The sequence below is a fragment of the Colletotrichum acutatum genome (assembly GCF_030867785.1).
Source record: "Colletotrichum acutatum strain CBS 112980 chromosome Unknown BDZ83scaffold_9, whole genome shotgun sequence".
NCBI classification, from domain to species: Eukaryota; Fungi; Ascomycota; class Sordariomycetes; order Glomerellales; family Glomerellaceae; genus Colletotrichum; species Colletotrichum acutatum.
In genome coordinates, this window is record NW_026849003.1 from 298,758 (window position 1) to 310,771 (window position 12,014).

Sequence of the window (12,014 nt, forward strand, 5' to 3'; positions counted from 1 at the left end):
CAGGCTGACAGACAGGCAACCAGCATCGAACCCATTGTACAGCATTCCAACTACAACCTCAGCAACCCCGCCTGAACTTCCCAGCTACAATTCGGTAGCCTGATCATGCTTTGAAAAGCCTGTCGACCGGCTCGAGGCTATACGCGACCAAGATTGCACCCCAGATGCACCAGCTATACCCTTTACGCCAGCATGTATAGGTCTCGAGGGACTGCCCCTCAGGGGGGCGGCATCCTCGGCGCCTTGAAGGCGACTGAGATGCTGGATTCGAGGCCGACGCTCCCAGCAGGTTCGCTCTTCATCCCGACCAAAGAATCTCAGGGAAGCTGACAATGGGTAGAAATCCTTGTCGCCATATTAGACTACCTCCCCGTCGCAGACCTGATGCAGGTCGCTCGAGCGTCCCGACGAATGCAGGAGATGGTATACGATGATACAAGATGGGTCACTCGATTGAAGAGCATGGGATGCTGGGATGAGCAAGAGGCGAGACGCCGTTTCGAAGACGCCGTGAGGAGGAGACGAGAGGCGGCAGAACGTGCAGCGAATGCAGCCAACAACCAGCCAGGCGCCCCAGCGAACCACACGGCGCCGAAACCCACGAGTACGACCCTGTTCGATGCCACATTAGAAGAAGAGCGCCGGAAGCGCCAGTCGGTCGCACCACCTGTCGATGGATTCGAAAAGATGACGGTGGGAGCCCCGACGCCGAAGGACCCTTTTAAGGACCCCGAGGCACTATTAGACGTGATCAAGAGCGCCAAAAGTGTGAGGGGACACGCGAGGGAAGAGTACGGGAAGATTTACGGCTCATTGGCGCCCTTCTACTTTGACTTGGCAAGGGCAAAGAGCCATACAGATCCCATCGTTTTTCAAGTCTTCAGAGACCCCGAGCGACAGGCCAAGATGCTCTCGAATCTACAGACGTTTGCAAAGAGCGACTGGGCACAGGGCTGGAATCAGAGGGAGGATCGACTAATGACTATGACGAGTATCTTTGAGAGCGCTGTGCTACGGGAATTTGAGCAGGGTTACGAATCTTTGGATGTCGACAACAGAATGAAACGGTACGCTCATGTGCTGCACGCGCTGAATGGTGGCAATGCTGGTACTGAGCTCTTTGTGCAAAAACACCCCATCTTCAATGATGAGGACATCTTGAGGGCGAATGCAGTGGACTGCATTAACCGGGCCAACCCAGACGACATCAACCTCGAGCCGTCGCGAATGTTCTTCGAGATCCTATTACGAAAGATGAACGAACAGGCAGAAGTTATAGAGCGGGTCTTTGCGAACCCCGACTTTGTGTTTTGGGAGTTGATGGAAAAAGTCAGGGAGGATATCATCATGGATTATGTCACGCCCCTTTTCGACGCTGCACATGACCGGAACTTGCAGGCGTATCTCAGGGCCGTGGCGGGGGTTTTTGAGCAGGGCATGCTATTCTTTCAGTCGCTGACAACACCAAAAGATTTCAAGGGAAGTCTGGAAGAAAAGGCAAAAGAAATGATGCTACGAGTCTTTGAGCCACATCTCGACCTCTACCTACAAGAGGAGCTTGACTTCTTTACGCAGCACGCCGAATCAGAGGTGGCAGAGTGGGAGAAGAAGCTATCGGAGCAAGACGCCTCAGTCGAATCGTTCTACATGAGCAACTTCAACAGGCAAGCGGACAAAAAGGACTTTTTGAGTTCCTTCAAAAAGGTCGTCATGATGCCGGTTACTGTGCTGCCCTCATTTGGAACTTCGGCGAAACCCGTGACGCCAAACGGCACCGCTGCTCTTTCACCAGAGCCATCGAGGCCGCATACACCCAGCCTAGCTCCAGGTGTAGACGGGAACGGACGGCTGAGTCCACTACCCGAGAAGGCACCGACTGACGAATTGGCGGCCAAGGCAGCACTCATGGCGTCACGCATGGAGGGTATCAAGACGCTCTTCAGCATCGAAGTGGCACTCAACCTGACACACGTCGCCAAGACAAGTATGGCGCGGGCATCTAGCTTCATCAAGCTGGGAGGTCAATACGGTGAAGAGGCGCGGGAGCAGTGCGAGACCATCTTCGTGGTGATGCTCCGCATCCTCGGAAATAGGCACGTCAAGCCTGGTTTTGACAAGGCCGTGGAGCACCTCTCGCACTACAACCCCCGAGAAGTCAGCGACCACAACCAGTCTGGCGTAGCGCCCCTGGTGACCTTTATCGAGCTCGTCAACGTGGGTGACCTCATCTCCCAGATGATTGACGTCTTCTTTGAGCAGCAGCTCGCGGGCCCCAAGATTGCCGACAAGAACGACTTCCTCGACCCGTCAGGCATCGCCAAGAAGAAGTGGGAGCAGATGCTCGACGAGAGCGTCGCGGCGGGGTTGAACAAGGGCATCGACGTGCTCATGGACGAGGTCGAGTACCTCCACGGCACGACGCAGCAGCCGACGGACTACAACCCGACCGAGACGGGCGGCATCCTCGCGGACCCGGGCCCGACGCCGACGGCGCAGCGCATCAAGGAACTCGTCTCGGCGCACACGCGCATGCTGGTCGGCAGCACCGACAAGTCCATGCTCGACGTCTTCAACGGCGAGGTCGGCCTGCGCCTCTTCACGGCCGTGTGCAAGCACCTCAAGCGCCAACGCGTCAGCACCGAAGGCGCCATCAAGCTCATCGCCGACATGAACCTCTACTTTGAGTACATCCGCACCCTCAAGAACCAGGACCTGTTGGCGTACTTCAAGGCGCTGAGGGAGCTGAGCCAGATTTATCTCATCGATCCCCGTCACGCAAAGGAGATGGCCACCATTATTGCCGACGGAGACCGCTTCGAGGGCGTGTTTCGCGCCGAAGAGGCCTACGAGTTTGCCCAGCGCCGGGCGGATTGGTATCAGGTCAGGAAGGATGTTGAGAGGGCCATGTACGGGATGGAATGCTCGGTGATGTGAAGAGCTCCTAGGAGAAGAGCCAAGAAACTGGACGATGCAAATGACGAGAAAAAAAGAAGCCTTGATGTTTTGCGGAGTACAAAAACTAGATCTTCCCAAAACCGTTGGGAAGAAACCCCCTTTAAATAGCCTGTCCTATCCTTAAAAGAATATACCCTTGTCCCTTGACCCGTTTGCCTCTGCCGTAACGCCCGTGATGCTACATACTTTTTTTTGCAACTGTGGAAAGAACTCGTAAAGACCGCATGGAAATGGAAATCTAAGCTCCAAAGTTGAGCTTGCGAGCCACCTTGGCGCCCCTATCCTCCTCAACCATGCCGGGACGCCGCTTCAGGTCCGCGCCCATCTTTTCCTCGCCGCCGCCTTTCTTGGGGAGGTCCTCCTTGCGTGAAGGCTTCGGCTCCGTGCGCCACCAGTTGTGGTTCAGCATGTCTCGTGCGGTGATGCGTTTCTTGGGATCGAGAATGAACGTCTTCATTAGGAGGTCGACACCCTCGGGACCCACGGTGCCGAACATGGCCTGGTAGAAATCCTTGCCCTTGACGGGCTCAGCATCATCCGGCACCGTGTAAGCGGGAAGCTTTGTCACTCCTGGCCAGTTGTCCTCCGTCGGTGTACCGACGGCACGACAGATGAGAGAAATCTGTTGAACCTCGGTCTCGGACGGCATGTACGGCGCACGAATAATAAGTTCAGCAAAGACGCATCCGACACTCCAGACGTCAACGGCGCCGCTGTAATGTTTCGCGCCAAAGAGCAATTCAGGCGGGCGGTACCAGCGCGTGATGACCTGGTTTGTCATGACCTGATACGGGTCCGCAAAGCTCCGCGCGAGACCGAAGTCGGCAAGCTTCACCTCGCCGTCGGCGGCGATCAGCAAGTTATTGGGCTTGATATCGCGATGCAGGACAAAGTTTTCGTGACAGAACCAGACGCCGCGGGTGAGCATGCCCATCCAGGCCTTGATATCTGCGGCACCGTAGCGGACGTTGGCCGTGTCCTTGATGAGCATCTCGAGGTCGCCCAGGGGCAGATATTCGAGGACGAGGTTGAGGTTCTGGTCCTTTGAGGAGAAGACGGAGAGGAGGGAGATGATGTTGGGGTGCTGGAGCTCTTGGAGGTGCTTCAATTCGCGGACGGCGTCCGGTGCCATGCCTTCTTGGTATTCTTTCTGGACCTTGATCTTCTTGATGGCGACGAGGGAGGAGGTGTTCGATCGGAGGTGGCCGAGGAAGACGATGGCGTAGGTACCCTCTCCGAGCTTCTTTCCTGTAGGTTATGGTTGTCAGCGAGGTCTATTCTTGTTGCGCAACCCAGCCCTTTTGCGATCCGTCGACTAACCTTTGACATACTGCTTCTTCTCGACCTCGTTCATCTGCTCGGCGAGATCCAGAGTCGGGGCTGTTGTCGGGACGGGAGCGGCCTTCTTGTCCTTGGATGGCTGCGGGGTGCCGTTTCCTGAGGAGACCTGAGCCGACGACACGTTGCGGAAGGGCGAGCCGATAGCTCCCGCCGGCTTCAGCGCGTCGGCAGGACGGACGACGAGTGGTGATGCCGACATCGTGGATGGCCGTGACTAACGTCGCCGCGGTGTAGTCTTGGAGTTGATAGAGGGACGAGGCGACGGCTGAAGTCAAGTTAGTAGTAGCCTTGCCAGGCGCACCAGATGATGATTGGCTATAGGTGCCACAGCTAGAATCAAGCCACATTCCGGAAGGTGCGCCTTTCCCGAGCTCAAAACTGGGGCCGATTGGACGGTTACTTCCAATCCTGCATCACTGTGCTTTTTGCGGCAGCAGTCGCGACTCGACCCTGAAGCTCTGTGTGTGCATTTCGATTAAATTGAATTGCAGCAGACTTCGGATGGCAGAAGGCAAGTTTGCAAGCCGAAAGAGACCTCCGCGACAACATTCACAGTACAAAAGTCTTTCCAGATCTCCAATGTTCCATCGAATGCCTTACTGCGCAAAGCCACACAATGATCCAACATCATCAGATCTTAGTTGGCTGTGTTCTTTCCGCTATTTAACCTTGCGCTTCTTGCGCCATCTTCATACGCGGCGCGGCGATCATTTGAGTGACATGAGTGCTGGGCGCGGAGCGGAATTTACTATGGAGCGGCCCCCCGAACCCACCGTATTCCCTAGTGCGGTAAAGCTGTTTTATCCCTACGAGCACTTGGTATTGAGGAAGCACCTAGAAATTGCGGCGGTGCAGGAGAACACATGCCCAACTCGGATGGACCCGAGATGGTGGTGTTTCCAGTTGTTGGTTCGCGGACATGGTTGTTCCCCGTCTCTCCGAAAGATGTGGCTGCCAAGGCTTTCCCTCGACCTTCAGGCAAGGTGTTAATGAGAGTTGTCCATCTGTCAGCAACCAACGTAGGTGGTGTGGAAGACTCAGAGAATTAACGTGTGGTCGATTCATTGATCCCATTCTGATCTTGCTTCACCGAATGCAGTAGCCGTAGCAAGGAAGAAAAAAAGGCATAAACTCAAATCAGAGATACAGCAATTGAGCAGATCAGGCGGGTTGAGAGCCCCGATAATTTCCCTCTAGGCGCTTAATCCGGCCAGACTCGCGGCGAATCGCAACTTTTGCGATAGCGAAGCTGCGGTCTAAGAGTTTGTTAGCCTGTACCACAGCAGGTAGGGGGACCTCACGGTCGGCCGCGCCACTACGTCATCCCCTTGTTGACTTGCTCTCCCCGAGACCAATGACATGTTCTCCCCACAACGCGCGCCCCGGCCGGGGAGCTTGCGCACCAAGTGTCCGCTCCAAGTGCCGATCGAATCCATGACTTCAGAACTTTTTGGACTAGGTAGCTTGCAAGGGGCTGCCGAACGATATTGGCTCAATAACAATACCTGGATCTACTCCGTAGACTCAGAGAGAAAGAGAGTGCGCCCGACCGCAGCAAGCCAGCCCGGACCCATCGGGCAACCAACATACGGGTAACGGGACGCCGATGACACCTCTTAAGTCCGCATACCCGACCTCCCGGGGCCACACCTCAGTCCATTCTGCTCTCTTTTCTCCAGGCACCGCCCGATGTTTGACGTACGCAGGCATCTCCCGCGCAACATTCATTAAGGACCCCTCCCGCGCGCTCCCTTTCGCGTGTGATACTTACAGCCAACGACATAATACCTACCAAACGTGGTCAGACCTCCTTTTCGAGTTCTGTTTTTCTTCAGCCCAAAGTTTCGTGATCTTTTCAAGGTCTGCCACAAACAACGTTTGCGACAGTGAACACATCCTTTCTTGGTAAGTGATGCATTTCGAGTCCACTTTCTTCTTCAATCGTCATACCTCGTCATCACCACTCCCAATTGGCGTCGTGAGCTTGGATGTAGTAACTACACCAACTGTGCCCTCGACGAACGGCCTCCTTTGGGGGAAACACCATCGTGAATCCTTGGCAACACAAGCTTACGCCCTCACAGAAAGAAGAAGAACAAGAAAACCACAAACGCCAAGGCCAACACATACACACACAACATCGGCCCAACATGAGAATATTATCATACTGGATCTTCCCCATCATATCGGGCCTCGTCTGGCTCGGCATGCTCCTCGGCATGCTCCTCTACTGGATCATCGACACCCACCGCACAATCTACCCCTCCATGTCGCCGCCCCAGTCCATCGCCTACATCAGCGACGTCGGCGCCTACTACCTCAAGCCCCTCTTCATCACCGGCTGTGTCCTCACCACCGTCTTCCTCGACCTCTCCTTCTTCTCCGACCGCTGGCTCCGCCACAAGGGCCGCCTCGTGCCCAACACCTCCATCGGCGAAAAGATTCTGTACGGCTTCACAATCTTCTTCGCCATCATCGGCACCGTCGGCCTTATTTGCTTGAGCATCTTTGATACCTACCGCCACAAGAACCTGCACCTGCTCTTCCTGCTCTTCTTCATGGGCGGCTACCTGCTGTCGGCCATTTTCATCTGCTGGGAATACCAGCGTTTGGGAATCAAGTACCCGGACCACACCTACCTCGCCGCCTCCTTCTGGATCAAGCTCGTCTTCATCCTCGTCGAGATTGTCCTTGCCATCGCTTTTATTGTCTGCAACTTTAAAGAGATTTACAACGCCGCCGCGATCCTCGAGTGGGTTGTCGCCTTCATCTTTTCGTTTTACATCTTTTCGTTCACCGTCGACTTGTTGCCCGCGGCCAAGACGAGGAATAAGGCGAACCGGTTTTCGAAGCCGGGGATGAGTCAATGGACTGGCAGCGGGCCGGGGAACTTTTAAGGCGTCTGAACTGACTCTTTTAAATGGTAATGGGAAGGAAATGGAAATAGGATGACGCAAAAGAGAAGAAAGATAATGAAATGGTGGATGGAGTAATCGCGAGCATGACGAGGGCTCGTGTTGTACGAATTGGCATCTGCATACCCAGGGGGCAAACATCATGAACAGCAGGCGTTTTGAGCGTAATCATTCTGCGCACTTCTTAGATTTACAGTAGCATTTACAAATTCACTGCATATGTGCGATTCACGAACTATCCCGATCTTCTACTCCCATATTCAGTGACGCAGTGGAAAAGTCAATTGGCACGTAGGCCGGCATGGACCTACTTCCGTGCGTATGCACTCCGGGCTGCTTTCACGTCATCTCAACATCGAATGAGAAGATAGTCCAGGCGCTTCAAGCGCAGTGCGTAGACAGGAAGCTTCTCATCCGCCATGATCAGCTTGAAGCCCGTCAGACGACGAAATGGAGGTTGGAAATGACAGCACTGTGAGCCAGATGCTACGGTCGCTGAGTAGCTTTACATGTGAGCTAATACATCAAAAGTATGAGCCACGGCGCCTTTAGAGTTGATTTGCTTCGATAATTTGACGAAAGACTAGAAATTCTGATAAACATACAACAATCGAGAAGCGATGTTATATCTGTACGTTGAGCATGTCTCAACCATGAAATGCACTCCAACGCTCCTCGCTATAAACCCCTGTCCTACCCTCTGCCTAATTGAAATATTCTTCGGAGGGGAAGTTCCGTCCATAAACGCCATCCATTCTAAGTGAAGAAGTGGCCGTTCGTTGCTGAAAGTGCCAGTCTGTCCCAATCTATTCAAGGTTCTCTCGGAACCGCGAATCCCTCGTGGGGCTGTGTGTCTTGTGCGTGTTCGGGTCCCGAATAGCAGCCGGCGGCGAGACCGGACCTTCCAGATCATCGCTCGCCTCGACAAAGTGCTCCGACTCGGAATCAGAGCTCACGGGGCTCACCTCGCCCTCCTGCGCCGCTGCCGACCTGGGCGTCGTCTCGCTACTCTTGCCGGCGATGGCAACCTCTCGCATACTAGCCGACCGCGCGTCACCAAGACTGGTTGCGCTCTCGTTGGCGAGCCTCGCCAGCGCAACGCCACCGACGAAGCCACGCTCCTCTGCGTTCTCACCGGCCGCAGATCGGCCCCGCGGCCGTCCGAAGCGTGACTTGAGCCAAGTCTTCATCTTGTTCGTCGGCGAGCCGCTGTCGCTGGGCGAGCGCGGGTTGTCGCTGCCGGAGCTTTCTCTGTTCGTGTTGATCACACCGGGCTTGTGCTGGCCTGCGCGGGTGGTGCCCTGGTCGTCGCTCACGGGTGAAATTTCGCTGGACTCTGCTGCAACGACGGCCGAGTCGCCCGGCGTGATCTCGGGGAGCTTGGACTTGCGCTTTTCCTCGGCCTTGATGGCCTTTTCCTCTTCCTTCTTGGCCTTCAGCTCTTGCTTCTCACGGTGGCGCTTCTCCTTTTCTTCCTGCTTCTCTTGCGCTGTGATGATGTTAGGAGAAGGTTTCACGCATAAGAAGGAAGACGACAACATACCAATAACCTTGCGGTTGATCTCCTTAACCTCTCTGTCACGCTCCTTGCGCTTCTCTTCGTCTCTCTTCTTGGCTTCTGCCTCCGCCTTGAGAACCTCTTGCCGTTCCCGCTCGATAGCTGCCTTCTCGTTGATCTCGTCAAGCACGGGCTGGACTCTCCTCGTGGCGATCTCGTCGACTGCCGCAGGATCCATGAACATGCCGCCACCAACATCCACCTTGCCCCTATTCACATTGGTAGACTCGTGCTTAGTCATGGCAGCCATCTGAGCCTTGGCTTCCCAGTCACTCTTCCGATCGCTCTTTGAGCTGGGCGCCACCATACCGGTCTCGGCTGAGATCTTGTCATCCATGCCCTGCAGGCGGGCTTTGACGTTGCGTTGGGCGGCTGCTAGTAGTGCCTCGCGATCCTTTGTCCGCTTCTGCTCGTCGACCTTGGTCAGGTTGGAGGAGAAGATGGACATTTCTCTTCGAATGCGTTCAGATTGTTCCTTATCGTGACTTGCGTCGCCATCGCTTGAGGATCGCCGTCTGAGCTTACCCTTCATAGTAAACCTCCGCTGAGGTGTGGTCTGGGTGTTGCTGCCGTAGTATTCTTGGTAGTCTCGGTTCTGGTGATGCTCCACATGAAGTTTCGATAAACGCTCCTGCGCTAGCTTATATGCCGCTTCCTGGAGGTTGACATAAGGTTTGGGTTGAGTGTTGTCGGGGCTGGTCTCTCCTGCAGCTTGGTGAACTCGTGCTTGGTCGACCATCCTTTGCTGTTGGCTATACATCTTTTTGGCCATGGCCACCGCAGAGGCGTGGAGAACGTCGGCTCTTTTCTTCTCATCTTCTTCAGGTCCGATAGCGGGCTTGGAGGTGAACATGCTTCGGGGCAGGTTTGTGTACGGAACTGAGCCAGTGTTCTCAGTGGGGGACTTTGGCTTCAAAGAAGGGCTGTGAGCTGCTGTGGCGGCACTCAAAGCGTTTGCAGCAGCTCGTGATTCTCCGGGATAGGATTCTTTTGGCACAGGGGTCGATTTAGCTCGTGGCCTTGTCCTCCTGGACGCCGGCATGGCATTCTGGGCTGCTGAAAGGGAGCCAAGGCCGGCGGCGGCGGTAGAGGGTGTCTGGGTGGGCTGTTTGACTGAGCGGCTTTGTCTAAATGCCTGGTTTGCAGCGCTGCTTCCCCAAGACTCAGTAGCAGACGGAGGAGGGGTCGTGTTGGTGGTGGACTGTCTCTTTGCTGAAGCGCTGGCCAGCAGAGCAGCCTTGGCCCCGGCAGAGCTTGAGTTTGGTTCCCACGATGGTGCCATTTTGTAATCCTTTGCGAGCATAGCTGCGGTTGATGCAGAGTTTGACTTTTCGGGTTTCCAAAGGTCGATTGGTTTTTGGTTTGCCCAACCTAACGATGCGGCAGCTCCAGCAGCAGCTCCATCGGATTTGAGACCGGGGGATGGGAAGCTGGGTAGATCCCGCGGGTCGGCGTACTTTAATCTTCCCGAGTGGGCTGCTATATTCAGGGGAAAAGAAGGATTTATGATTAACACAGATGCTTTCTTTATTCGGACCTCTCCAAATAGAAATCTCGTATTCTGCAGGAGAGAGCGAGGTAAGGTTTCAAGTTACCTGTGGATGGTACTTGGTACCGTGTTTCCGCCATGCCTGTGCTTGACTTTTGCTGCGGCTGCGTCTGCGTCTGCTGCGTCTGCTGCGTCGCTGTCTTGGAGGAGCTGGCTTGCATCATTGCCAGCCCGGAGCCGGCTTGGTGGTATCGATCCCGGGGTTATCCACTTAACCGCTGCGGATGCCTGTTCGTCACAGGGCGAATGTACCGTAGCGAGGAGGGTACGGAGGAGTAGCGAGGATGTATAATACAGGGAACGGAAGGTCGAAAAGTGGGAAAGCTCGCAGCGGATTTGCGGCTTACACGCTGGTTGAGGTGGACGCGTGGGTAACGCTGTAGATGGATTGACAACCGAGAGTTGAGGCCCGACTGATGTTATTTCTGGACCAGCTTACCCGTGTCGCAAGAGGAAGTGGTATCACGAGATGCGATGATCCTCTCGTCGTACTAGGGTATACTGCAAGAAGGATGCGCCGAAAACTGGGAGGTCAAGGAGCTTGGATGCTTGGGTAAACCAAAGAGCAGAAAAATTGACCAGGAACGACGTCGAGGCGCAGGCGGGGGGTCCCGAAAGAGGGCATGCAAGTTATATCATACATCCAGAAGCAGATCTTTCTGGTTCAAAGGGGGCACTTGGTAGGGGGGCGTGGGCTGGTGGGAAGACTCCCGTCCAAGGTAGACTGGCGGCGCGGCGCGAGCGAGCGAGCGCACGATGAGGTAGTAGGTATGCTTTCCCCCAAAAAACTGGTGAGCGGGAGCCGGTCAATGATGGTGATACGGCGTGCGCAGTTAGTGCTAGTGGCTAGTCATAGTGAGCTGCGACGACAGCAGCGCCTTACGTCATGCGGGGTCCCTTCCCTTCCGTTTCGGGCGTAGCAACCTGCCATCTAGCACCTCTGCCCCTGTCAAACATCCACCACACCTCCCCTCCCCAGCTCTTTGAATTGGGAATTGGGGATTCCATTTCTCTTTGCGAACGACCGAATGACCAGGTCCCCGAGAGATATTGGCAAACAAACACACCACTGGGCCACTGGCACCACTGCGACATACATACAAGCCAGCATGGCCCATCGTCCGCTCCGTTGTGGCTTCGGTCCAGCACCCGCCCGTCTCTCCAGTCGGCCAGTCCGGACCCTGTCGCGCTGAGTGGCGGATCGGCTTCCAGGCTTTGGATTGGGCAATGCGACCACTCAGGTCTGAAGCGTGAGCTATCTAGGGTCTAGGCCAACACCTGTGACCTGGATCACCGAGCAGATAGAGCCTAGCCCTGTGGGGTGTCAGTTGCCCATCATCGGATCTACCTCTACACCTTTCACCGACTTCGAAGCCCGAGATGCCGTCCGTGACGAAGACGACAAGAGGGCGGCCGGGAAACTCCCGTCCATACTAGTCGAAGACAGGCACGGGGTCCCAGCCCGATAATAAACAAAGCCGCCGAGAAGCCTGAGATTCAGAAGTCTGAGCTGCAAGCTCCCGGGAGGCTTGCTGTCTCACTCGAACCTTCTGATTCGTTTGATCGAATAGATGCACAGTCAGCCACATCTCGGATTGTTCATGTATACTTTCTGCAAGCCTCTAAAGGCTGAAGCAGTTCCCAAATTTAGCTTCAACTTGAGACGCTGATTCTCCTACCTAGTGCAGGCAGCCCA

At 55.2% G+C, this 12,014-nt stretch overlaps 4 protein-coding genes across 4 annotated transcripts; 2 read left to right on the plus strand and 2 right to left on the minus strand.

The window, feature by feature from the left end:
* Window positions 1-24: 24 nt before the first annotated feature.
* BDZ83DRAFT_448115 (exocyst complex component Sec10) lies at window positions 25-3,063 on the plus strand. The gene has a single exon (XM_060503152.1). The coding sequence runs from the start codon at window positions 385-387 to the stop codon at window positions 2,932-2,934; it is 2,550 nt and encodes an 849-aa protein (XP_060369951.1). The 5' UTR covers window positions 25-384; the 3' UTR covers window positions 2,935-3,063.
* Window positions 3,064-3,193: 130 nt separating this feature from the next.
* BDZ83DRAFT_647457 (kinase-like domain-containing protein) lies at window positions 3,194-4,495 on the minus strand (the record flags this gene model as incomplete). The annotated part of the gene is made up of 2 exons (XM_060510078.1): window positions 3,194-4,203; window positions 4,276-4,495. The coding sequence occupies 2 exons, from the start codon at window positions 4,493-4,495 to the stop codon at window positions 3,194-3,196; spliced, it is 1,230 nt and encodes a 409-aa protein (XP_060369952.1).
* A 1,951-nt stretch (window positions 4,496-6,446) lies between these two features.
* BDZ83DRAFT_567434 (Frag1/DRAM/Sfk1 family protein) lies at window positions 6,447-7,193 on the plus strand (the record flags this gene model as incomplete). The annotated part of the gene is made up of 1 exon (XM_060503951.1): window positions 6,447-7,193. One exon carries the CDS (start codon window positions 6,447-6,449, stop codon window positions 7,191-7,193), a length of 747 nt encoding a protein of 248 aa, XP_060369953.1.
* Window positions 7,194-8,017: 824 nt separating this feature from the next.
* Window positions 8,018-10,398, minus strand: BDZ83DRAFT_567439 (uncharacterized protein; the record flags this gene model as incomplete). Its single annotated transcript, XM_060503954.1, has 3 exons — window positions 8,018-8,700; window positions 8,755-10,245; window positions 10,365-10,398. 3 exons carry the CDS (start codon window positions 10,396-10,398, stop codon window positions 8,018-8,020), a joined length of 2,208 nt encoding a protein of 735 aa, XP_060369954.1.
* Window positions 10,399-12,014: the final 1,616 nt, after the last annotated feature.